Source organism: Pleurodeles waltl, chromosome 9 (assembly GCF_031143425.1).
Source record: "Pleurodeles waltl isolate 20211129_DDA chromosome 9, aPleWal1.hap1.20221129, whole genome shotgun sequence".
NCBI lineage: Eukaryota > Metazoa > Chordata > Amphibia > Caudata > Salamandridae > Pleurodeles > Pleurodeles waltl.
The window spans coordinates 453,489,678-453,517,318 of NC_090448.1; the positions used below are offsets into that span (position 1 = coordinate 453,489,678).

The 27,641-nt window shown below is 45.0% G+C and overlaps 1 protein-coding gene across 3 annotated transcripts in view; it reads right to left on the reverse strand.

The window, feature by feature from the left end:
- The window catches only part of KIF26A (kinesin family member 26A), a 212,394-nt gene extending 202,140 nt beyond the window's left edge, over positions 1 to 10,254 (reverse strand). Inside the window, exon 1 of one of the 3 annotated variants that reach the window (XM_069207259.1) lies at positions 9,485 to 10,254. In XM_069207259.1, the coding sequence (XP_069063360.1) occupies positions 9,485 to 9,622 (138 nt within the window). In that variant the 5' untranslated portion in view covers positions 9,623 to 10,254. Of the gene's footprint in view, positions 1 to 26; positions 307 to 9,484 lie in introns of those variants that run through there. The other 2 variants (XM_069207257.1, XM_069207258.1) reach the window with 2 other exon arrangements.
- Between the last annotated feature and the right edge of the window lie 17,387 nt (positions 10,255 to 27,641).

A 27,641-nucleotide genomic window follows, 5' to 3' on the forward strand; every position in this document is an offset into this window, starting at 1 on the left:
TCCAAACCAGAGTGTGCCTCACTCACCCCACAGACGCGGCGCCCGAAGTCCAATGCCCCCGGGGCGGAGACGGGCATCCTCCTTTAGCTCCCAGTCGCTGACGCCAGGTCCCGACCAGGTGTTGCCCTCTGCCCTTGATCCGACGCCCGCATGGATGCCCGGGTTCTTTGCTGAAGCCCCCTCTACTGTGCTGTGGGGGCGGAGGGGTGTCCTGCCTCGCCCTGCAGTCCGCGCTGACGAGGCTGGATGCTGCGTCCCATGGTGTCTCTCAAAGCAGCCAGACAAAGTTTGGTCTGGGAGTCTGAGCCGCTGGGGGCACAGGGGCGGGCGGCGGGGGAGGAGCCACGTCCCAAAGAGCCCCGAAGCAGGGCCTGGGAGGGAGCCTGGGAGAGTGCACCGGAGAGGGCGGAAATGGGAGAGCCGAGCCAGCCTTCTGCTGGGCTGGGAAGGAACTCTGATTTATGGAAGCTTTCATCATCCCTCACAGCCACAAGCGTGGAAGTGCCCAGGGCTGCAGAGCACCAGGCAGGGGGGGACCCCGTCTGCTTGAGAATAAACTCCAGCTGCAGTGAGAATAATAAAGACAAGTCGCAGCCCAAGTCTTCCAAGGGTGCGCGCCTACATGTCTATTTTAGCACAGTCTCTGGCCCTTTTGCATGTTTACACTATTGTTCGAGTAGGCAAGGCGCGTGCACTTTCACACTGGCACCTGGGAGGTTGGGAACCAAATTCAATTTCCCATTCAGGAGCGCAACTATTGTTCGACATTTTGTGACATTTTTCTACTTTTTTAAAACTTTTCTTTAAAGTTATATTTCCTTCATCCACTTTATGTTAACTTCACATGATAGCTACTCTTTTCGCAGAGCAATTATAATAGGTCGTTGTCATCTTTCCAAATGTTGGCTTGCAAGACACTGCCCCTCTCTGGGGTTGGTAGAATTCAGTTGACAGTAGTCAAAGCGATGACGTTACTGTTCTAATACCGTGCGTTTGGCGTTCTTGGCTGTCACCCCAATCACGATCCAGTACCACACGTGTGAGTCAATCCATTGCCCGATATGTAAATGCACTGTTTTAACTAGGCACATAGTTGTAAAATGGGGTTGGCACCTTTAAAACATCCCGGCGAGTTGTACGGCCGCTCCACGGTGTGCTCCCACCAGACAATGCAAGCAAGAAACAGAGCCTACAGAGAAGGGCTGGTCCCGAGACGGAGATGTTCAAGACCTCCCGGGCTTCCACGATGGAGAACTGTCCTTACAGCAGTGAGGCAGCGCCATCTACCGGCCAAGACAAGACAAACAGTACCCATCGCCGCCACTGCAGTCAGATCGGGCAAAGTACCAAGAGACGAGATGACAGACAGAGCAGGGGGGCTACCGCGGATTTGCAACAAGATTCTCCATCGAGTGGCACAGTGCTGTAGCACTAAAGGAAGTCAGGCGTTTTATACTTCCGAGAACAAGCACCCGGAACCCCTTTCCTCTCTGAACTCAAGCGGTAATTTTAAAGAAAATCTTCTATCCTGCCATCATGGACTCACATCGGAGGGTGTGGCCTAGTCGACATTCGACACACTAAATTGGGTACAAAGCGAAAACCACAAAACAACCCACCTTCAGATACAACCAGAGACTGGAAATTATGCAGGAAGACAGCATACAAACTCAAAGTAGAAATGACTTTTGCAGCCTGGGACTGAGTTTTGACCTTGTAATGTTATTTATCGTAGCCTTTCTGAAGATTGTTTGCTTTCTTGCAGTTTTATTCGATCTCGAAAACAGCCACAGGCTCCGGTAATGTTATTGATTAGGAACATCCGATAGATGTTATATACTGGGAGAGCGGGCTGGGGGAGGGGCAACAGGAGTGGTTAGTAAGGGAGTACAAACCGTTTACCAGGAGAGTAAAGAGTTAACTGAAGATGAAGGGAGATTCAAAGAGTTTTTAGAAGGAGGGGGGCGGTAGGTGGAGGAAGATGGGTGAAGTCTAACAGGAGAGTGCAAGATTACTGGAAAAGTTATGGGTAGGAGAGATTTTTGGGAAGGCATGGGAGGGGAGCAGTCTACCAGGCTAGAAAAAGATTGCAAGAGAAGAAACTCGGTTAGTCGAAAAGGTCCTGAAAAGAAGAGGGGGTAGAGGCATTGGGTTGGACCAAAACAAGTTTAACGGGAGAGTACACAATAACTCCAGAGGGAAGGTAGATAGGAGAGATATTTTGGAGGGGGTGGGAATTGGTGAGGTGGGTACGTTGCCCGTCATGAGATTAAAAGACAATTGGAGAAAGAAATGGGTAAAATAGATTTGTAGAAGGAGGAGGGGTCACAGGCGAATGGTAGGTATCATCGACCAGGTAAGTAAATACAGGACAATCGCGGACACTAAAAGAGAAGTTTGGGAAAGATGGGGCAGAGTGTGTGAGTAGTAGTCTACAAGGGAATAAACAGTTATTGAAGAAGATAGGGGCTTAGAAGACCTTTCCTACAGGTGGGGCAGAGGTGTGGGGGAGGAGTATCCTATTTGGAGAAAAAAAGACTAACTCAGCAGAAAAGGGTTTGAACACACAGTTTTGATGGAGAAAAGGGTCCAAACTTGGGGCAATGGGATTATTATTAGGAGAGTAAAAGATTACTGGAGAAGGGAGTGTAAAAAAAGAGTTTTGGATTGAAGAGGGGTAGCAGTTGTGTGTGTGGAGAGTGCACTGTTCCCCTGGGCTATCAGGAGAATATAAGTTAATTTGAAAAGAAAGGGTGTTGGAATGGATTTTTTGAAACAGGGTGGGGCAGAAGCATGGTGGGGTGTGTAGTTTATGATGAGCGTAACATTAAAACCAGAGAAGGAAGGGTGGTAGAGTGCACATTTTTGACTGAAGAAGTGGAAGCATTAGGGGTGGTGAGGTAGTGTATGATGCGAGTGAAAGGTCACTGGAGAAGAAAGGGGGATAGAGTGTAGCACAGCCAGTAGCTGAGGTCTCCATCTTGTCTTGACAAAGCTGGAGCAGGCACTGTGTGTTGAAGCTATGTTTCAATATCACCCATGGGCCCCATAGGGAGGCAGCTATTAGCAGTTTAGTTTTACGATTTCATTTCAACCACTTTATAGATTGCTCCTTCGTCTCTGCTGCGTGTTGCCTTCGCTTTTCCTAATTGAGAGCAGTAAATGGGCCCATTATAATAATTTAGAAATATTTTCACTTAAAAGGAGAAAAACAAGATGAGCTGTTACCAGTCAAGCAGGACTCTCCTGCACTTCTTTTGCTTGAGTTTGGAAACTGATTAACGTTTTTCAGGACCAAGTTTGAGAGTTTTGGAGGCCACTGAAAATTATTTTAGTGCATTGATGAGCCCTTTGGGAAGTGCAATATCCAATGATAGGCTTTGGGTTGTGTGCTTTATACTGATCAGTGTCCAGAAGACTGATATGGTGTATTTGGAGAGGTAGTGCCAGTCACTGGGGGCATTTTCAGCAGGCGTGGGGAGTGTATGAGTGGAGGGGTCTGGCTCTGCACAGTTTAAATCTTAGGGCATATCATTTCAAACTCTCACAGGTGATACTGGTCTATAGGTCCATAGTAAGCAATGCCCTTTCATTGTGATTGTCCCTCCTCCTGGATTATAGCCAGCATTGCCATTTCCTCATTGTGTTAGCTCCCTACTAGGTTCAAGACCCATAACAAGCACCGACCTTTGTTCAGCACCCTACACAGTCTTAGATCTATTGCAGGCAAAGCCTTTTCTCATTATGTACCACTTACCCAGATTCTAGGTCCATAGCCAGCACAGTCCTTTCCTTATCACTCCCTGAAGTCTAGGCCCACACCCTGCAAAGCCCTTTCCTTATCACTTACTGAATTCTACGTCCATAGCCGGCACAGCCCTTTCCTTATCAGTCACTGAGTTCTAGGCACTTAGCTGGCAAAGTCCTTTCCTTATCACTCACCTAGGTCTAGATCCACAGCCTGCAAAGTCCTTTTCTTATCACTCACTGTGTATTAGGTCCATATCCGGCACAGCCCTTTCCTTATCAGTCACCAAGTCCTAAGACAATAGCTGCTACAGTCCTCTTCTTATCATTTACTGAGTTCTAGGTCCACAACCACCACAGCCCTTTCCATAACACTCACTGAGGTTCAAGGCCCACAGCCGGTATATCCCTTTCCTTATTACTGAGGTCTAGGTCCATAGCTGGCATAGCCCTTTCCTTATCACTCACTGATGTCTAGGTCCATAGTCTGCACAGTCCTTTCCTTATCGCTCCCTCAATTCTAGATCCATAGCCACCCTAGCTCTTTCCTTATCACTCACTGAGGTCTATGTCCATAGTCTGCACAGTCCATTCCTCTTCACTCACTGAGGTCTAGGTCCATGGCCTAGATTTCAAATGGTTCCCATTAGAAACCAGAAAGACGGTCATCCAGGCCATACTCACAAGCAAACTTGACTACGGAAACACCCTCTACGCCGGACTTCTCACCCAACTCCTCCACTGCCCCCCAGACCATTCAGAGCACGGCCACAAGACGTGTCCTGGACCTCCCCAAAAAAGCCCACATCTTCCCTCACCTTAGAGAGCTACACTGGCTGCCGGTACACAAGAGATACAAATTCAAGGTCCTCAATGTTGCATATAAAGCCCTCCACAACATTGGGGCCAAGCTTATAAACCACAGACTCTTCTTCCACCAGCCAACTAGGGTTCTTCGCTCTACAGCTCTCACCCACGCACAGGACCCAAGGATCAAACACAGCTGCCGTGCAGGTCGCTCATTCTCCTACCTTGCTGTAAAGTCCTGGAATGACCTCCCCTTCTACCTGCGAACATTGCACACCCTCCTCGACTTCAGAAAAAAGCTCAATCATGGCTGTTTGAGGAGTAGACACCGACACACTACCATCCTCCCAGAGCACCTGGATACCCCCTGGGGTGATAAGCCACGCTTCAAAAATTCATTGATTGATTGATAGCCATCACAGCCCTTTCCTTATCACTCACTGTGGTCTAGGTCCATAGTCTGCAAAGTCCTTTCCTTCTCACTCACTGAGGTCTAGGTCCATAGACTGCACAGTCCTTTCTTTATCACTCACTGAGGTCTGGGCCCATAGTCTGCACAGTCCTTTCCTCATCACTCTCGGAATTCTAGGTCCATGGCCGGCACAGCCCTTTCCTTATCACTCATTGAGTTCAAAGGCCATTGCTTGCAGAGCCATCTCCTCATACTCTCAACTCCCCCAATCTAAAAGCTATCGCCTTTGAATTTTGCGGAGCAACTTTCCCCAGAAAAAACAGGAATGTGTGGTTCCAAAATGTTATCAACCAGAGGATGCCATCCTGGTCACAACAAAGCTGCAAAGAGCATAAACCCCTACCAGTCATCCTCAGATGATGAGGAACGGATACTGACACCAGCCTAGTAGCTGTTCACTCAGTGTTTCTTTACAGGTTTGAATTAAATACAAACCATACAGAGTTTTTCAAAATGTTCCCCTCAATGTATACTTTTGTGGATATCTCTAAAACAATGTTACTTTTCCCCATCTCTTTTGTTCCTCCAAACGTCAAAGTCGTCTATGTACACAGAATGGAGGCTGAATGGGAAATACAAAAAAAATGTCTGCTTTCAGCGTAATGCTTTCTTTCAGTTTGAGAAAAGACCGTGGCACCAGAAGACATTTCAGTGCGGAGTTGAAAGCTGATAGTTCCCTTTGTTCAGCAAACTTTCCTCAGATATAGAGTTTTTAGTAATTGAAAAGAATAGAACATTTAGAGGCGCCATGAAATGTCAGGACAGGGCAGAAACAATGTCAACAGTTGACAACAATTGCGACTAACTTTAAACACAGAAGATATTCCTTGTGTGTTTTTAAAGTGGGAAGAGTGGCTGGAAGGAGACACCCCTCATATGATGTCCTCTGAGGGTACGCACTTCTCACGTGACACTGATGGGAAGCTCAATCTTTTTGAAGAAGGAACCGTTAACACACACCCAGGGCTTCTCATCTAGGTACACGCACACACCCACTGGCCAATAAGGAAGAAGACACTCTGTGAAACAAAAGACCATGCTTCAAGAGGCTGTGGCACGCGGTTGGGTTCCATAGCAGGGGGTGTAACCTCACCAGACTCCCATGGAATGAGAGGTTGCATTTGGCCCATGCTCTGCCACTTCCTACAACGAGAGCATTGGCGACTGGACTGAAACCTAAGGAGGCCACCAGTTGCACTGTTTCACTCTGAGTGTACGCTCTAGTGTTTGAGCTGTCTACGAGGATATTATAGTTCTTACAGCTTGTGCACACAGAACCTGCTCAGCACCAGAGACAAGGGAACCTTTGTGTTCTTTTCCAGTAGAAGTGAAGATCCGCTCATATAGGAACTTTACTCAATAATTGAAGGAATATTGTTTTTGGAGTTCTTTCATTCCTGCTATAGCCCACTGGTCAACTTCAGCATGTATCAGACTCAATCCCAAAGGTCACAGAAAGGCAAGTGAGGACACAACAAAGCCCTTAACTCAAGCTTATAGTCTAGTGCCACAATAGGCTCTCTTGCATGCTCTTGTCAGCGCAGATATCCTGTGTTCATTCTCAAAACCCCTTTGCTCTCACGCCCACCCCATTAGCTCTCACTCACATACTGGTCTCTGAACTCATATGCAAGTTGCACAGTCTTATAGGGATAGTCAGAGTGTTGTTATTATCTGTATAGCCAACTGGTGCTCGTGCACAAAGAGAGGCCTAGTCGAAACCACTAATGACGCATCTCTGCGGGAAGACTGGCCTTAAGTACTGGACAACATTTCAATGATCTCTTGTATACCAAAAGGAGACAGGGAGAATCATTTTATTTATATGGGGAGCACCAAAGTACTAGCTTGTAATGGAATTAAGTTAAGGAGCATACTATAGTGAGTGAGAGAACAGAGGGCCTCTCCTGAGTGAAGCTGGGGTTCTCGTTCTCTCTCACTGCATGTTTTTCTTTCCTTCTGGCTCTCTCCTTCGCTCTCTCTTCGTCCCCCTTTCTCTCTGCATTGCCATCTCCCTCTGTCTCACCCTCACTCTAATTTACTCTCGCTCGAGCAGCCTGATTTTTCCTGGTAGTCTTTCTCCCTCCAATTTCTCCCCATCTCTCCCTCACACCCGCCTTTGCTCTCTGTCTTTCTTATGTATCCGTACACTCATTCTCTGTCCTTCTGACTCTCTCCTCCCCTCTCTCGGTCCATCAAAAATTCTCTCTTTTCAATCTCTCTCTTTTCCTCCCTCTCTTTCTCTTTCACACGCTCTGTCTTTTGCTACTCTATCACCCCTTCTCTCGCTCTATATCACCCCTCTCTCTAGCTCCCCACCTCCCTCTCCTCACCCTCCCCCTACTCTCTAACCGTCTCTCTCACACACGCATGGAGAAACTACCTATGTTAGCTCCTAGAAAGCATTCTATTATATATAGCACGTACCCTCGCATATGCCAGGGCTTTCACAGACCATGGTCTATAACATGCACTCACTATTAGCACACACCGCATTTTCTCCCACACACTTCAACGGGCAATGAACGCAGGGGCAGGCACGTTATAAAACCCTGTTCCTGTGAGCTGACAGACACAATGACCTCAAACAGGAGCTCTGCTCTGTGGCCATGTACACTAAAGACGAGTGCCACAGGTTGGAAGCTTCTGGTGATGTGTGTTGATGTGCATATTCTCCCTGCTTACCAACCCTAGCCTCCCCCTCCCACTCTCCCCTCCTAGGCGCTCGCGCGCTCGCTATGCTCTGTCAAACCCATTATGATCTCAGACTTCCTGTACTAATGGCAGACTGTGGGCCATGCAATCGGCAATTACCTTAGATATGACACGCGCATTATGTTCTGTCTGGCACGCTATGACGTCACACGCACTGTGTCCTCTTCCTCACTTGTTTTCTATCTCTCAGAATGAGCTCATGCTTAGCACATCTCGTGAAACACACTGCACGTTCACACTTCTTGTGTTCTTGCGCCCACTGTATCCTCAAACTGCAGATCAAGTGAGCGAACTATCTGATGTGAAGCGGTTATTTTAAAGTCACAGGCCTGAGTAGTTATCGCAAGGTGTGTGCTCACAAATGGATTTATAATATTCAGACATCACTATGTGGAGGCAGAGCACCACTCTGGTGTACAGGCAATAAAAAGTGCACTTCCAGATGGGAAGCAAGCAGACACTGCACGTCTGGAAAATCTACTTCAGGCAGTCAACGCTTTATATATTTCACCCAGAAAATAATTCTGATCCTCTTTTCACACATTTTAGGTCATGATACATTTTGTCATTATACATTTTTTTTTAATTCGCCTCGTAGCAGCTTTGTTTATACTATGCGTTCTTTAAGCCTATAATGCATATACCATTATTTCATTGAATCCACAGTGGGTCATATCCAAGAGTTTGCCGCTATGCATTCTGCAAATTGAATCACCGAATTCTGTTCCCCACCAGGGAGACTGTCTTCGGAGGAGATGGGTGTGGGACGCGAAGACAGGGTGCACAGCGCCGCCTGCGCTTACGTATTAACATAACACTTGCCACCTAGTCTCTGGGCTGGTAATGCGCAGCCGCCATCCCCAGTGAAGGGCTCGAACCCGCGACCGGCCGGCGTTGGTTTCGCTGCGCCACCTCAGGTGCCGGTGTGGACGGTTAAAGGGCGGTTGATGGTGATGGATAGCGCGGGGGGTGGGGGCTCGGCTGCACTCACAGACCCCGGCTCTCACTCTCTCCCCGCCCGAGAGCTCTTCATTACCCCCTCCCCGGGGCTGGCCAGAGGGAAGGAGCGGCCGGGGACTCCCCTGATGGTGACTGATGTGTTCGCTCCACTTCCCGCGTCAGCCCGATGCTGTCCGCACTTCTTCACACGGGGGCTTGAATATTTCATGGCACTCAGCGCAGGCTGCGCGTCCCGCCTCAGCCTCCAGCCCCCGGGACCAGGCTGCGGCTTTGCAGGCCTTCTGGTGTCAGGGAAGAGCTCCCGCGTGCCCGCAGGCGCCCTGATTATGAAGCCCGGTGCGCTGTGGTACTTACAGGCATGAGGGGGGACCAGTGCGCAGCATTAAAGGAGGCAGGCCTCTCAACTTGAACCCCGTTGACCCCCGCCCTTTACTTCAGGGGGAAACGCACTTTTCTGGGGAGATCTAAAGGAGTCGAGGGGCGGGGGATTCTCTTTTTTGGGGGGGCGGGTGGTGTTAGTGCAGGTTCCCCTTTTCTTGGTTAGGCACGACCATGCCCCAACGCTCCTATTTTAATAGTTCCAATCTATTATTTCTTTAAAAAAAGAGGAAAAAAAAAAAGGTTGAGTCAACATAAAGGCGGGTGATAAAGACTGTGGTCTGTGACAGGCTTGTGATTGCAGGAGTGGGCTTTACACAACTCACCCTATCATAGAGACATAGCAGATTAAATAATGGGACCACGAATGGGGGTAGTGTGCTTGTGGAGGCAGCTCTGACTTACCCGGCCTTTTCTCCGCAGGAGATGGCTAGTGAAGCCGAAGATGATCTCGGAGTCCAGGCACAGGGCGCCGATGTCCAGCAGGCTGGGGGGCTTGCTGGTGGGGCTAGTAGAATCCCCCGAGGGCTCCTGGAAAGCCATGATTTGGGTGTGGGGTGCCTCGAGATCCGGCTCCCGGCGCTCACCCTTTCATCCTTAACTCATGTGCAGGGACCCGCTCCGGCTCCTTCCCTCGTGGACGTTTCCGGACAGTAAAGTCCCCCTGTGATGGCTCACCTCTGGGGGGCGCACATGGCCATGTCCTAAGCTGCACTCTTCCCCTTGTGGGGGGTCGTCTGGGTGGCAGAGCCCAGATCACCTCTCACCCTTCCATCCTAGGGTGATGAGGGCTTCCTGTAGTGAGGGACCACGCAAGACGTCTCACAGCCCAGGGAACTCATAGTGACCCCCCAGGGCTGCGGCAGGCCCCGGTCCCTTGGGAGGGCAGCGCGGGTAGCGCCCCACACACAGCCATTTCTAGCCCAGCCCCTTCTCAGGGCTCCTGTCCGCGGTGGTCTGAGGACTCCTGGCACTGTGTACCCACTCCGCAGAGCCACCTGTCACGGGTCCTCTTCCTTGCCTCGGATCCGCGCTCAGATCCCCACACGCACTTTATCCACAAGATCCCTGCTCGAGCCGCGCCAAGAGTTCATACAAGTAATGCGGAGGACACCGTAAAAGCACTTTGCAGGCAGCTCCCCAGTCACACCTCGCACGGCTTAATCACCAGACCAAGGCTGAGAGAAACCAATCAAGGCGCCTCCCGTCAGAGGAGGCAGGAAAAGGCAGCGGCGCGCTGTTCTCGCTGCATTCAGAGGGACGGCACTGGCAGGCAAGGTAGCGGGATCCAGAGGTGCGGTGACAGCAGCCCACGTGCTGTCAGCACTTGAGCACTCAGCAGTGACATCCACAGGACCGACCCGAATTATAACCCAAATACTGACGAGCAATGGGCAGTGGACCCGAGGCAGGTGTGTCCCAAGCGCCAGCGCCCCTTGTCTTGTACGACAGAGAGGAGCGCCGCACTGTCACTGCAGGGTGTGTCCCTGCTAAGGTGCAGTGCAAGCAGAGCTGTGAGGGGGCCTGCCGCCACTCTCGCCTCTGTCGCAGGGCATCGCCTTGCAGTGTGTCTGAGGCTATTGTGTGAGGTAAATGTACGTGCAGATGAACCTCTCCCCCGGCAGCAAGTGTTGGCAGTGTGCACTGGAGCCGAGGGTGTCTGTATGTGAAGTACCCTACTGCCCGAGTGTGTGGAAGATAGTGTGATGGGTGACAGTGTGAGATGAGACCGATGTGTGAGGGCTGGCAGCGTGCGCGCCGAGGCACGTCTGCAGAAGCTTCCGTTTCTGCTGCGGGTGGTAGCGGTGTGTGGATGACCGTGTATGGGGGCGGCACAGTGTGTGTGGAGACCTTCCTGCTGCAGGGCAGCAGGAGCTAAATCTATGTGCATGTGAAGAGTGGCGGAAGATGCGTGGCTGTATGTATGGCTTGCTGCAGGAGGTGGAGCAGTGTAACAGTGTGTAGGGAGGGAGGATGGTGAGGGGTGGCAGTGTGTATGACTTGTTGCGGGAGTTGGTGTGTGGCAGAGTGCGTAGGGAGGACGGTGAGGGTTGGCGGGGTGTGTGCTGGGAGTTCCACTGCAGGTGCTGCAGACGTGTGTAGACGTCGGGCTCCCAGGTCTGTAAGTTTGGATGCGGAGATCCTCCTGTTGCACCCGCTGATGGTGCATGTGCTTGTGGAGGGGTGTGGGGTGCCAGACTGTGTGTATGCTAGATCCACCTGCAGTTGGAGGGGGGAGGGAGGTGCGTGTCAGTGCGTGCCTAAGGCAGAGTGGGCGGGATGGGAGGGGGTGGGTGTCAGAGTGTCGGAGCTGTGTAAAGGGCGGGGTGAGAATGCAGGCAGTGTGTGTGTGTGGAGGGGTGGTCTCCTCGTGTGGGGGAGGATTCTACTGCAGAAGCTCAAGATGTGGGTGCGATTATGTGCGCGCCGGTCAGGATGTACAACCTGCCTCTCCTGCCCCCTCCTCACCAAACATCACACCCACCCCTTCCCTCTTGTCCCCTGCTGGTCTCTGTGCAGAGGAGCACGAGTGCCGCTCTTTGGTATGCCCCCCAAAACATCACTGGAGGGCGCTGAAGGCAGGGATTGCCCTCTTTTGCCAATTAATGCTCCACCAACTCTGTCTTGGGGTTTCTCCAACTCATGAACCCGCACTGGATAGAAACTTCACCAGTGTCACCACACCGTGTCACCTTACCTCACCAGCTCTGTCAAACGATGCTTTCTGATTGCTTTTGCAGCCTTTCTTCTCAATTCCCGGACGTCCTCAAACCCACCAGAGATCTTATTACCCACGTTGTCCTGGAGGCTACATTGTAGACACGGTTCAGTCTTTCAACCTAAGCTGAAAATGTAACTATCTCTTGGTCAGCATTCCTGCAGTCAGGTCGATCCCGTATACCTTTCCCTAACTGTGCTCCAGATCTGCCTAACAAGATAATATAAAATAATCAAAATAATGTAGCGAAAGGAGGCCCAACAGCAATGCATTCTAGATTAATTCATTATGTAAATATGAATGCTTATTACCCACGCTTGTACACTCGACGAAGTCCCCTTTTCAAACTTGGGATCTCTGTAAATGTTTGAATTCTGCACTAAGGATGACATTAACAATCTGGAAACAAACAGTTCCCTTATTCTGGGATTAGCTGTGGCCGAAGGGACAGCTGTGGCTTTGGAACTATGAGGCCTAGGGCCAGATGTAGGTAGGTTTCCTTTTGCGAGGTGCAAATTGCAAGTCCCAGGGACTCGCAATTTGCACCTTGCAAAAGGAAATGCAGAAAGGTGTCTCAGACACCTTTTGCGACTCACTATGGGGTCCCAAAGACCCACCTCATAAATATTTACGAGGTGGGTCACTGTTTGCGACCCCATAGGGAGTCTAGGCACTCACAGGGATGGTGGCCTGCTGGAGACAGCAGACCACCATGTCCGTGACTGCTTTTCAATGAAGCAGCTTTTTTTTTTTTTTTCTCTTTGCAGCCCGTTTTCCTTAAAGGAAAACGAGGTGCAAATAGAAAAAATACCGAAACCTTTTAGTTTCGTTTTTTTTCAGGTAGGTTCCTATGGACCACTGCCTGCTCTGAAAAAATATTATTGTGAGCATTCACAAAGGGGAAGGGGTCCCATGGGGACCCCTTCCCGTTTGCAAATGAGTTACCATCCACTTCAAGTGGTTGGTAACTGCGAGGTGATTTGCGACCGCTTTTGTAATCACAAATCAACTCTACATCACGGTGCGACTCGCAAATAGGAAGGGAACACCCCTTCCTATTTGTGAGTCTGAAACACATTTTGCGAGTTGGTACCGACTCGCAATATGTGTTTCTGCATCGCGTGAGGTCATTAGCGCCTCGCAAACGGCGTTTTTCGCAGTTTGCGAGATGCTTATGCCTTCCTACATCTGGCCCTAAGTTCAGAGGCCTCGCTCAAGATCCTGTGATTTTGGGCAAACCATTCAACCTCTAGTGCCCTAAAAAAGAATCAGACCTTGTGCAAAGTAATCTGGTCTCGAGTAAAGCCTAAAATGCCACTGAGTCAAGTTAATGCTATCTAAAACTGCAAACGAATGTACTCAGCACTTAAACAGCAGCCCTGGCCCTAGAAACCTCAGATACAGAAGAAACATGGTATTGTAGCTTCACACGTTACCAAATAACCTCTGTGCTTAAGCCCGTATGGAGTTATCCGTGAATAATTTCAAAATAGGACGGGAGATGGCATTATCAAATGAAATAGCTGTCTATAGTGCCAAGAATGCCTACTGTTGGTGATTATAAGAGATGCAGGATTGCAGTTTTTTTCTGTACTGGATGGCCCCTTAAAAAGCGCCTACTCTAAGTCACATAGACTGTTTATTTAAACTGCATAAAATGAGTAAGTTCATGCAAATGCAAATTCCAAGTAATTTCACTCTCAAAAAAACAAGCACCACATCTACGACCTGCTCACTGACACACAACCTGACTTAATATTTATATCAGAATCATGGTTGGGAGATAACAGGGACCCAGGGTTGTATGAAGCCATTCCTCCAGGCTATCAAACCATCACACAAAACCATATAGACAAAAGAGGAGGTGGACTAGGTATTATATTCAAACAAGCAATAAATCTCAGAAAAAAAATATATTTCCATACAAGGTTGTGAGGCCCTCATTACCAGATGCAACCCAACACAAATTTTCTCCTGTAACTCTCTCCTCCTTCACAGATCTCCACCTAACAATTCAACATTCCCAGACACATTTCTAGAAATATTTTCAAACTTTAGAACATTATGCTTCAACCTATGTATATTTGGGGACCTAAACATTTGGTTTGACAAACCCAATATGCCAGATCCAAAAACTATCACCACTGACCTAGTCACATCAAATCTACTTCAAATTGTACACAATCCCACACACATCACTGGACTCATCCTAGATGTCATTTTTGCAAACCCAGAACTAGTTACCGTTCAAAGCATCACACCAGTCACATTGTCCAAGCACCATTTGGTAACTTTCCAACATAAGATACCACAAACTAACACTTCCAAGACCACCTTTACAGCATCCATTTTAGGACATTCTCATTCCTCAATGCTCGTCCTTACTTTTCATCCCTGCTTCTCATCCTTGCTTCTATCCATCATCCCTACTTCTCATCCATCATACCTCCTTCTCCTTCATCATCCCTACTTCTCATCCATCATCCCTACTTCTTATCCATTATCACTACTTCTCATCCCTGTGTCTCATCCCTGCTTCTCATACATCATCCCTACTTCTCATACACCATTCTCACTTCTCCTCCATCATTCCTGCTTTTCATCCATAATCCCTACTTCTCATCCATCATCCCTGCTCCTCTTCCATCATCCCTACTTCTCATCAATCATCCCTACTTCTCATCCATCATACAATATCCATACTTCTCATCCATCATCCCTATTTTTCACCCATCATATATCATCCCTACCTTTCATCCATCATCCCTACTTCTCACTCATCATCCCTACTTCTCATCCATCATCCCTATTTCTCCTCCATCATACATCATCCCTACTTCTCCTCCCTCCTCCCTGCTTCTCATCCCTACTTTTCTTCCATCATCCCTCATCCCTACTTCTCATCCATCATCCCTACTTCTCATCCCTGCATCTCATCCCTGCTTCTCATCCATCATCCCTACTTCTCATCCATCATTCTTACTTCTCCTCCATCATCGCTGCTTTTCATCCATCATACATGATCCCTACTTGTCATCCATCATCCCTGCTTCTCTCCCATCATCCCTATTTCTCATCCATCATCCCTACTTCTCATCCATCATACAATATCCATACTTCTCATCCATCATCCCTATTTTTCACCCATCATATATCATCCCTACCTTTCATCCATCATCCCTACTTCTCACTCATCATGCCTACTTCTCATCCATCATCCCTATTTCTCCTCCATCATACATCATCCCTACTTCTCATCCCTCCTCCCTGCTTCTCATCCCTACTTTTCTTCCATCATCCCCCATCCCTACTTCTCATCCATCATCCCTACTTCTCATCCCTGCATCTCATCCCTGCTTCTCATCCATCATCCCTACTTCTCATCCATCATTCTTACTTCTCCTCCATCATCGCTGCTTTTCATCCATCATACATCATCCATACTTCTCATCCATCATCCCTATTTCTCAACCATCATACATCATTCCTACTTCTCATCCATCATCCCTACTTCTCATCCATCACCCCTACTTCTAATCTATCATAAATCATCCCTACTTCTCATCCTTCATCCCTGTTTCTCTTCCATCATCCATACTTCTCATTCTTCCTCCCTGCTTCTCATCCCTACTTCTCTTCCATCACCCCTCATCCCTACTTCTCTTCCATCATTCCTAGTGCTCATCCCTCATCCATGCTTCTCATCCCTACCCCTCATCCATATTCCATCATTCCTACTTTTCATTCCTCAGCCATCATCCATACTCCTCATTCATCATTCCTACTCCTCATTCCTCATCCCTCAGTCATACCAAAACATTTTCAGTTTTGTGAAACACACCTTCACACTGATTGGCTGGCAACAGCCAATCAGAGTTATGAGAGAGGCCTGCATTCTATTTTACTGAAAAACAGCCTTCTCATTGCTTGTGCAGGGTGAATAGGGAGGTGATGAAATGCAACTGTGTGTTTGTTTCCAGTGAATTCAAGGCTGTATAATTTTTCATTTTATGTAACTAAGTGCTTTTCTGCTTACACAGGCCTCTGCAGAAAGCTCTGCTGGTTTAGGAAATACTAGGAGCCCACAGCTTGGGCCATAAATCAGCTCTTGGAGAAAGGGTTATACAGTTCATCTACAGTTCAATGAAAACCTTTTTGGTTTCGGAAAAGGAAATAAATATATATCTTAAAGATAAAAGGTAGCCTCAGATTTAAACATTTTATTTGTTACAAATAAAAATGAAACCAGAAAAGATTTGGATGAATTGGATTGCACTGTCACAAGAGTTCATTTTAAACATTTTCTTTCTACATATGAAACTGAAACCAGAAAGGTTTTCGGTTGAACTGTAGATAGACTGTATAACCCTTTCTCCAAGAGCTGATTTATGGCCCAAGCTATGGTTTCCTTGTATGTTCCAAATTAGCAGAGCCTTCTGCAGAGGCCTGTGTAAAGAGAATTTTTTTAAATTAAAATGAACAAGGTTGTACAGCCCTGAATTCATTCACTGGAAACAAACACATAGTTGCATTTCCTCTCCCCCCTCTTCACCCAACCCAGCACATGTAGTGAGAAGGATGTTTTTCAGTTAAATAGAATGCAGGCCTCTTTCATAACTCTGACTGGCTGTTGCCAACCAAGCAATGTGAAGGGGTGTTTCACAAAATTGAAAATGTGTTGGTATGACTGAGGGATGAGGAATGAGGAGTAGGAATGATGGATGAGGAGTAGGGATGATGACTGAGGCATGAGAAGTAGGAATGATGGAAGAGAAGTAGGGATGATGGACGAGAAGTATGGATGAGGGATGAAAAGTAGGGATGATGGAAGAGAAGTGAGGATGATGGATGAGAAGTAGGGATGATGGATGAGAAGTAGGGATGATGGATAAGAAGTAAGGATGAGAAGTAGGGATGATGGACAAGAAGTAAGGATGATGGATGAGAAGTAGAGATGATGGATGAATAGTAGGGATGAGAAGAAGGGATAATGGATGATAAGTAGGGATGATGTATGATGAGTGAGAAGTAGGGATCATGGATGAGAAGTAGGGGTGATGTATGATGGATGAGAAGTAAGGATGATGTATGATGGATGAGAAGTAAGGATGATGTATGATGGATGAGAAGTAGGGATGCTGCACAATGGATGAGAAGTAGGGATGATGGAAGAGAAGTAGGGGTGATGGATGAGAAGTAAGGGTGATGTATGAAGGATGAGAGGTAGGGATGATGGATGAGAAGTAAGGATGATGGATGAGAAGTAGGGATGATGGAAGAGAAGTAAGGATGATGTATGATGGATGAGAAGTAGGGATGATGGTTGAGAATTAGGGATGATGTATGATGGATGAGAAGTAGGGATGACAGATGAGAAGTAAGGATGATAGAAGAGAAGCATGAATGATGGATGAGAAGTAGGGATGATGGATGAGAAGCAGGGCTGATAAGTAGGGATCAGGAGTGAGGAATGAGGATGTCCTAAAATGGATGCCATACACCTTACATACATACATCTATCAACCATAGAACAAACTCAATTTTGGAGGCTTAGAAACACAACTAACAGCCAACACATATCTAGACAAAATAAAGTCTGTTCCTAAACTTTGTGAGTGGGTACAGGAAGCTTTCAATATTCTAATACCACTAAAAAAACTAAACAGGAAAAAAGAAAACCAACACCTTTGAGAAATACAGTACTAAAATGATAAAAATCGGAAGGCTGCAACAAACCTGCATCAAAACAAAGAACATTCAAGACAAACTTCACCTAATTTGTTTTTAGCAGAATATACAAATCATCAATCAAAAAAGCTAAAAAAGGTACTACTCAGACAGAATTCAAAATGCTAAATCTGGCAATAAAGGACTTTATAAAACTCTCAATTAATTTTGAAAACCTAAGTGCATGAAAGGAATTCATCCCATTACTCAATAATTCACAAACTGGTAAATCTTTACACAAGTAAGGCAGACACATTGGACTCTTATTTAAAACAAAGGAAAACCATCAGCACCAACCTGTCTCCTAAAATTCCCTCCAAGAGTGAGCCAACGCAGCATCTGCACTACTTCAAACAAATATCATAAAGTGAATTTATGGATTTGGTCAAAGCAAGCAGGCTTTCCGGCAGTCCTTCCGATCTTGTCCAGCACACATCTTCAAGAACATTCTTTTATCTACTTCTGCTGTCACGCCTGTAAGAAGAATCATCAATAATTCTTTAACTACAGGAACCTTTCCTGAAGACCTTAAAAAGGCATAGATACATCTGTTATTAAAGAAAACAAACCTGGACCCACAGGATCCCAACAACTACAGACCGATTCCAAATGGACCTTTCCTGGCCAAACTGATAAAAAGAGCAGTATTCACTCAGATGTCACAATTCATTTAAGATAGCTCCATACTTTCAGACTGCCAAACTAGATTCTGCCCAGGAAGAGGCACTAAATCTGTACTCATTGCAATCTGAGCCAATCTTAAAAACAGAGTCTACCCCAAGGGAGTTGCTGCGCTACTTCTCTTAGACCTCTCAGCTGGCTTTGACACTGTTGACCATGACATCCTAATTCAAAGACTACATGACGGCAGCATAAAAGGAACTGCTCTTGACTGGATCACATCCTACCTTCAAAGCAGAACAAATGTAATCTATTCTTCCCTTTCTTGTCCCAACCCTACTTCACAAAAGCAGGGGTCCCTCAAGGATCACTTTATCTCACCTATGCTTTTCAACATCTACATGACATCATTGCCAGAACTGATCAACAACTTTCCACTCACAAGGTACAACTATGCAGATGACACACAAATACTCCTTAAATTGGAATGCCCCAAAGACATTGGAAACTCACAAACCTTCAGTTGCTTCATAGTTGTTGATCAGTGGATGACTTGGAGCCATCTCAAACTGAATACTTCAAAAACAGAAATACTTAATCGTGGAGACTGGAAAAATTATGACCCACTGTGCGCCTGGCCTGACAATCAAGGACCGCCTCCTCAAGTATCAAAGGAAATTAAAAACCTTGGAATTACCATGAACTCCGAGTTAAGAATGAATGCCCAAGTGGAAAAATTAGCTTGATCAAGCTTCATCACCTTTCAAACTCTGCGATGCATCTTCCCCCACCTAGGATTTGCACACAAGGTCCAGGCTACTATCTCTCTCGTACTATCTAAACGAGATCACGCCAATGGCCTCTATCATGGATCATCTCTGTCTACTATAACAAACTACAACGTATTCAGAACTTGGCTGCCAGACTACTACTACATGTAAAGCCATAAGCCCACATCTCCTCTGCCTTGCGGGCACTACATTGGTGACCGGTTGCCAGAAGATCCACATTCAAGCTGCTTTGTATCACCCACAAAGTAATACATGGAACAGGACCACTTTTCATCAGGAATAAAATTACCAAATACATTAAAAAAGAAACCTCCGCTCAAGATTGGCATCCCGCCTTGAAACAGCACCATACCAGAAAAAGACAACAGGTAGTACATTCTTCCCTGTTCAAGCGGCCAAGCTATTACCCCCAAATATAAGATCCACGGAACTATCTGGTCTTCAGAAAACTACTCAAGAGCTGGCTCTTTCCTTCATAACCACCATATCCAAACAGCAGTGGAATGTATATGCCTATGTTGGTAAACATTTACAATCTGATTATGTGTATATATCTAGACAAGTGTATTTCCTTCAGAACTATGTATAATTACTATTTCATATTGATAAAATATGTACATACTCTTTAGGCCTGTTTAACAAATGTATATTTACTCACGGTTAAACGTAAATGTGTCTGTGTGTATATGTGTGTGAATATATATATACACACATATATGTAATATGTAACAAGTATGTATACAATGTATGTGTATGTATACATATATATTTGTCATATATATTTGTATATTACTCTATGCTTAACATGTTCATAGGTCATTGCATAGTGCCTAGATAAATTGTTAGATTGGATACTTTTGAATTCCTGCTTTCATTATCTCTATCATAATGAGCAAATGTAATCCTAACTATTTTATCAGCAAGCATTTTGCTAATGAAAATTGAGGAAAAGATAAAATAATGTTATAAAAGTACACAAATAAATTATTCTCAAATATTGCTAATCTTGAAAGTCTGTGTTTATACAACACAGCTTTAAATCTCAAAATATTATATCCATTATTATATTCCTTACACATATATTCCCTTATTATGTATTTACGTAGCTATGTATTTATTACTTTAGTCCTGCTGTAGAAGAGGAAAAGAAATAAGAATAACATTTTTTAAACATTCTCTCTTGTAAGCTTTATTTGTCTTCCCATCACCCTATACCTCTATCAATCTATCCTTCATTCCCACTCTCTGACTCATCCCAAACCCGTTCTACTACTATGATCTCTAAAATAACCCTGCCTAAGCTCTTCCCTACTCTACCACTCCTGGCTCACCCCGAACCTCAGTTTACTACTATGATCTCCCAAACAACCCTACTAAATTCTCCCTCATGTATCTCACATTTGACTCATCCAAAACCCCTTCTACTACTATGATCTCCTTAACCCTTTTCTACAAACACTTCCATTTATCCTTTATTCATCCCAAGCCTCATCCTACTACTATAAACTCCCAATTATCATGTCTGGATTCTTTCCTCCTCCATACCTCCATTATTCCATTCAAACCTATTAAGAAACTCACATAGCCTCTGTTCAAATCAACTCATACTAGTACTAATACTAATACTGTACTCATAATTCGCTATACTAATCCACCACTGATCCTTTTGGGTTCCAGAGTAGCGTGCTAATCACCGAAAATTGCTTCAACGCCTTGTTAGGGGTAGTATGTGTTAAATAAATACAATTACATTTGCAAATGACTTGTTATGCATAAGAATATCATACAATCTGCCACTTGCATTCCACAGTGCCTGGGTTTATTTGTCACTGAGATTTCATACAAAGTCAGGTAAGGCTATTTTAATAGATGTTTAATTATGTGAAAACATAAGCGTGTCCGCCCTGTTGCCGCACTAAGCCCCATTTGCAAAGAAATTTGGAACTGAGATGAATTCAGCTTTTGGCACAAAATAGTGCGTGTGCAGGAAAGTTGACCAGCCCTGCTGCTTTCACAGTGATACGCCACCTTACAGCATACAAGGGACCAAAGTAAACTTATACTAAGTCTGGGCCGGAATGTCCACTCTCTCTCTCACAGCAGTCCTCTTGACGTCATCCAGTTTTCCACTTACTTACTTTTCTTGGCCCATGAGATCACCCAGTTCTCACCCCCATGACCTTCAAAGTCTGCTGTCTCATGAAACCTGTATTCAAGCACATCTGTGCATAAGTCCTCCATATATACACACAGAATATTTTCTTGCCTTTCTTTTCTCTTCCTACCTCATTTGGTACAGCATTTGTGAATCCTTTAATTCATTTCGTAATGCCCACTGTTCTCATTCCAATACCCCCAGTACTCACCTCTTCACCTTCCTAACTCTGTTCATGAGTTCACCTCCACCAACAGCCAACTGAGAAATACATGCATGTATTAGAAATGCTCTCTGCATGCAAACCTTCTCTCTTACCACCACTTGACTTTGCTAGGTATTTGCACTTTCATAACCTTACCTCGTCTCTTCACACCCATTCATGGTACCTGTCTAACGTACAACAATGTTCCCTTCCTCCATTGCCCTACACCAACTAGCAATTCAACACTTTCAAGCAATGACTTTGACATCTTATTTTCTCCTGCAATCATAAAAACTGTGGCTTCCTTCTTCATTCTCATCAACTATCTTCCGTCCTGTCATTGCTACTGCCACCCTGCCAACTTTTCACTTTCTATCTTGTCCTCCAAGGCTAACCCTCCCTGAAAGACCTTGCCCCATACTGATTTAGCCAGCCATTGTTAATCTCTCAGATCATCAAAACCCTCACGCCTTCACATTGAAATAACTCACTTGATTGTTCATCCAATGGGCTTCACCTTCCCCAGTTCACCCTGCTGGAGTTCCCTGTCATTTGCCCTTACGAGCAGCACATCTGCTGAGGGTGTGCTCCACGAGTGGGGGCTAGCATAACGTTGGCTGTGGAATGTGTGTGTGTGTGGGGGCATCTATTTTCTTGCCCAGAGAAATAATTGATTGTGGGTCAATGGAACTGAAAGTATTTTACTGCAGGCCCACCAGCGTGTGGTGGGGCTTTAAAGCCTTAAGCTCCAACCACCATGCACTCTTTAGGCCTGACGTCTGAACTTCACCCTAAAGCTTAAAGTAGAGTTATGCATTGGGTTCACAGTCCTTGGTTGTAGCTAACAATATGAACTTATTTTAACAACACAAATCTCCTTTCTATTTGGAGGTATCGATTTCGGAGAACAGCCGTGCTTTGATTGTGGCATAGGTACAAGTAAAGGTACATCTTTGTCACAGAGTTTACAAGTGTCTTGTAAAGTAAAGGTACACCTTTGTCATAGAGTTTACAAGTGTCCCAAGGCCAATGCATGCATCTACAACTGTCAATGAAAACAAGTGCATTTACTTTTAATAAGGCTGTAAAGCACAGCATTATTGGACTTCGAAGGGGCACTCACATCTGTGGCCAAGTAACTTCAACTGCCGCATTAGTGATAACTTCAGCCATACATATTTAAATGCATTTGCTTGCATACACGTTCTCTTCTTTTTCTCTGGACTCTGTTGTATAATTTCTTGCCTACAGACAGATTTTAGCTGTCTTTAGTAGAAGAGCTTCTGTGGGCAATAACAATACCTACAGTGAGCTTTGGATAAGTCCAATGCTTACCATCAGTTGGCTTCTTTCTCATTCTCATTTGCTTGCTTATTTTCGAGGGCGACAAAGGCAAAAAAAAACAGACGATGGATGGAATGCTGAACAATACTACTCTATACCCCAGTCACAAAGACCTGGGCTTAATCCATCATTTTTTGGCCCACTATGCCACTACAGTTTGGACTCAGCCATATGCAAACCAGTCTTGACCCTACTTCCAAAGGGAACAGTCTAGCCTGAACTGCCAGGCTAGGTCCTCCCTGGACCTGAAATAGGCATCCTAGGACCAGTTTTGGGGTATCACCCCTCATCAGCCAGGCTAGCTTGAATCCAGTGATGCAGTGAGCACGAGACCCATGTCTAGGCTTACCCTTCCAACTTAGGGTGACAAAGACAGAAAGAACAGATGATGGACAGAATGCCAAACAATGCAAACATTCCCCCTCAGGCAGAAAGATCTTGGTTTAATGTATCATGTTTTTGACCACCACACCACCCCAGTTTGGACCCCACCATATGCAAATCAGTCTTGATCCTACTTCCAGTGAAAAACATTCCTGCCCTAATTGCCAGACCAGGTCCTCCCTGGACCGGAAACATTAACCTTGGAACTGGTTTGAAAGTATCACTCCTTATCAGCCAGGCTAGCTTGAATCCAGTGGTGCAGTGAGCACGGGACCCACGTCTTGGTATACCCTTCTCACTTAGGGTGACAAAAGTAAAAAGAACAGATGATGGAAGGAATGCTGAACAATGCAAACATTCACCCTCAGTCACAAAGATCTGGGTTTAATACATCATTTTTTTGCACACCATGCCTTACCAGTTTGGACCCAACCATATGTAAATCAATCTTGACTCAACCCCCAATGGGAGCAGTCCAGTCTGAACTGCCAGGACAGGACATCCCTGGATCGGAAACAAGAATCCTGGAACTAGTTTCAGGGTATCACTCCTCATCAGACAAGCTAGCTTGAATCCAGTATCACAGTGAGCAGGGCACCCACGTCTGGGCATACCCATTATTCTTAGGGCAACAAAGTCAAAAAGAACAGATAAAAAACAGAATGCAAACATTCACCTTCAGTCACAAAGAACTTGATTTAGTACATCATGTTTTTGCCCACCAAACTACCCCAGTTTGGACCCTGCCATATGCAAATCCGTCTTGACCCTACTCCCAGTGGGAGCAGTCCAGCCAGAACTGCTAGACTAGAGCCTCCCTGGAACAGAAACAAACATCCTAGAATTGATTTCAAGGTAGCACCCCTCATCAACCAGCCTAGCTTGAATCCAGTGATGCAGTGAACACGGGACCCACATCTGGGCATACCCTTCTCACTTAGGGTGACAAAGGCAAAAAGAACAGATGATGGACAGAATGCTGAACAATGCAAACATTCACGCTCAGTCACAAAGATCTGGGTTTAATCCATCATTTGTTTGCCCACCATGCCACCCCAGTTTGGACCCAGCCATATGCAAATCAGTCTTGACCCTATTCTTAATGGAAACAGTCAACCCCAAACTGCCAGACCAGCCCCTTCGAATACAGCTTTTTAAACATTTTCAATCCCCATGTGTCCCTTGAAGCTCCGCTTACATTTGCCCCCTTCTGCCCTCCCCACCGCAATCATTTCCCTTTTTTTTTTTTTTTTTTTTTTTAATGAAGGAGGCTCTTTTCTCGTAAGGTGCTTTTGCACTCCAATTAATTTTACATCATGCTGTACTGCTATATTTTTATTACACTGAACATGCATATGAAATGATGGTGCATTCACATGTACACATCATCATAATTTATTCTTTTTCTTGCAGCACTAAACAGGTATTTTTTTAAATGTTTGCCAGTGCAGAACAGCATCTGCAACATTCATTGTCAACGCTAACAAGTCTGCACCTGAACAGGCAAGTACCAACTCTTAATAGCATTACCTGCTATCCACACCAGAGTTAAGGCAGAAATAAGGAGCATGCTACCACTGTGACGTTAATTCGAACCACAAGCATCAAAACATTCCAGTGCAACCCCTTTATAGAGCCAAATTGTGCCTTTTCTGTCCCTTACATTCACACATTGCATAGCTCACCATGCCTGAGATAAAGTGGGCTCTCTGTCCCTCGTACAGAGTTCTTTTAATTGCCAAACGTTTACCAGCAACTATATTTTCATTTGGGTTCACGTTCCAAGATAAAGACAAATCATTCACCAACTATAGAAAACTAGGAACGTCTATATCTACATAATATGTGTTTGCAGTTTATATTTTTCCTACATTTTCATTGTTTTTTTTTTTTGACACACATGTCTTATGTAAGCAACAGAGTAACATGTATCATGTGGGAAATGTCTCTATTGTATGTCAAACCCATGGGCTATTGTTCAGCAAAACCAATTTACTTAATCTAAAATGAGCTGTCCTTGCAGATGGAGGCAGAACATATTGCATATTGCAATGGGGCAAACTGTTACGAATTAGCTGGCATATCGTAAATCAGAAATAAAGTGCACACGTTTTGGGAACATTTAGCAATTTTCCTAGTGTAGTTATTGTCTATCTGAGGTGCATAACATGTGTGCATCACATATACACATTTGCAGTATTTAGGCCCTTACCCCAGTGATGGAAATATTCTTATGATACGTATGCATCATCAACAGATTTCATTTTTAGCTTAGGCATTTGAAATTTGGGCGTACCTAAGCTGAACATGTCAGAAGGTGCTAGGTGAAATTCACCCATACAGAACCAATACTTAAAATATTCATGAAACTCAAATTAGTCTATGAGCAAATCATCCTGGCTTCAAAAGTTACTCTGGGGCAGTAGGACAGGAACATGATGATAGGATCATGATTAAGAAAACCTAACCTTTGACCAACTTTTTGGAATGAAAATTCTGCATCCTGCAAATAGGGTGACAAACAAAATGGCGATCACTCAAAACTCCTGGAACTCTAGGTTACCCCTACCTTGACACCCACATTAAAGCACCAATAGAGTTGTTCAAACTCCAGCCTACTTAGCATCCAGACAGCATAAATTTACAACGAAGGATACACCGCCAAATCGCTAACTCGTGGCTGGTGAGGAGCGTCAGTGGGGTGATCAGGCAGTGATGAATACCAAAGCGCTGCTCCACAAGAGGAGATGAACAGTGGAGAAAGGTGCATGTATCTGTGACACAATTATAAATACAACGTAGACCACAGAGATACCAGCAACGAATAACCATATGCCCTTCCAGATGGCCCCCGTGAATTGCTGAGTCCATACGGTGACTACCTTTAAAAAGATTATTACAAGAGTGCAGTGATAACATAATCTAATTGCCTGCTGAGTATAAAACTGTCTCAACTTCATGGAGACTCTGAATCTACTGCACTAGATAAGGATAAACAAGATGGATTGGGTAACAGGATTACCACATCCCTACAACATAATGCTCAAAGAGCAAACATTTCTAATGCACGACAGAGAAGGCTTCCTCACAAACACATAAAGCCCCAAAGAACCAGAGACTTTAGATTTCCAAAATGACACCGCTTATTCTTGAGTCTCCAGTGAAGGGCAGTTTAAACCTGGAAACAGTAATAAAATAGTTATTTCATATGTGAAAACTAATCCAGGCCACTAAAACAAATACTGATTTGATCCAGTCTGACATTGCAGAAATTCGTAATGATTTGAAAAAGCTATCTGGGCGGGAATTAAACTGAATGTCAATTTGCAATTTAGAGGACTAAAATCTGAGAAGAGATTAAGGTCCAAATGAAGCAGAGGTGAAATGTTGCCACTCTGAACACAGGTCACAGAATTGGAGGACAGAAGTTATAGGGGTAAAATCAGATTATTTGGCTTGGTGAAAGGGGGTGAGAAAATTGTAAACCCATGCGTTAAATTTACTTTCTGCGTGTCATACTCCAGCATACACAATGAATAAAGACAAAAAGACAAGAGTAATGCAATACCAGCACAATGTAATGTTTCTTAACTAGGCCAAGTTAAAGAAGAAAACTGCAATAGGCGGGCAATATGAATTTCTTTGCTCAAGACTATTCAAGAGACACAGCTCTGAAGAGAAACATTTTCCTGACCTTAAGAGACCAAATATAACGGAACATAAGATACAGCTTTACAGGCCCTTCAAGAATGATAATCGCTCTAAGGGTGACATTAAATCCTTTTCTGATCCTGAAATGCTATGCTCTTTCATAGTTGCTCAGAATCCTGAATCAGCACTTGCCTTTATATGTTTTGTACCTCTACTTTTCTGCATTTACAAACGTATGGTGTAGGATTGTGCTTGTTTTGTGGAACTATTCTAATATGCCCACTCTCTCATTTCTTCAGAGTCCGTACCCTAGAGTGAGCATATGGTTACCTGGAATCATCTACTATTAATTGTTAGACAGTGAGTGATCTTCATTTATTTTCCCTTAATGTTGAGGGATTGAATCACCCAATAAAAAGAAGAAAATCTTGGGTTACTGTAACAGACTAAAATGTGATGGTGATTTGCAAGAACCGACTGAGAGGGAAGGAGTCACAAAAATGTGAAACTGGTTGGCTGAGTGATGTATGCTTTTCTAAAGGTGATACAAATGCATATAAAATGAAGTGGGGCTCCTTTTAGCCTTGAGAGCGGCAACCTAAAACTAGCCTCCCATTACTCATATATTGAGGGCAGATGGGTTCTCAAAGACTTCATATATGATACAGACCATATTTGGGTCATGGTTATTTATGGTCCTACTCCCCAGATTTCTGGAAATCTATAAAACAACAACTAATGCATATGACAGCAGATGCTAAATCACTGGTGAGGGTTATTTCAATATTATCATATACTAGACAGACTGTCTAATAGCAGACAGAGACTCCGAAAGCCATCAAAGCACTCTTATCAATCACTTTCCTCTAATGGACCTATGGAGGTTTCTTAATTCAACAGGTGGAGATTATACTTTGTTTTATGTATCTCACCAATCATTTTCAAGGATTGATTATTTTCTGATT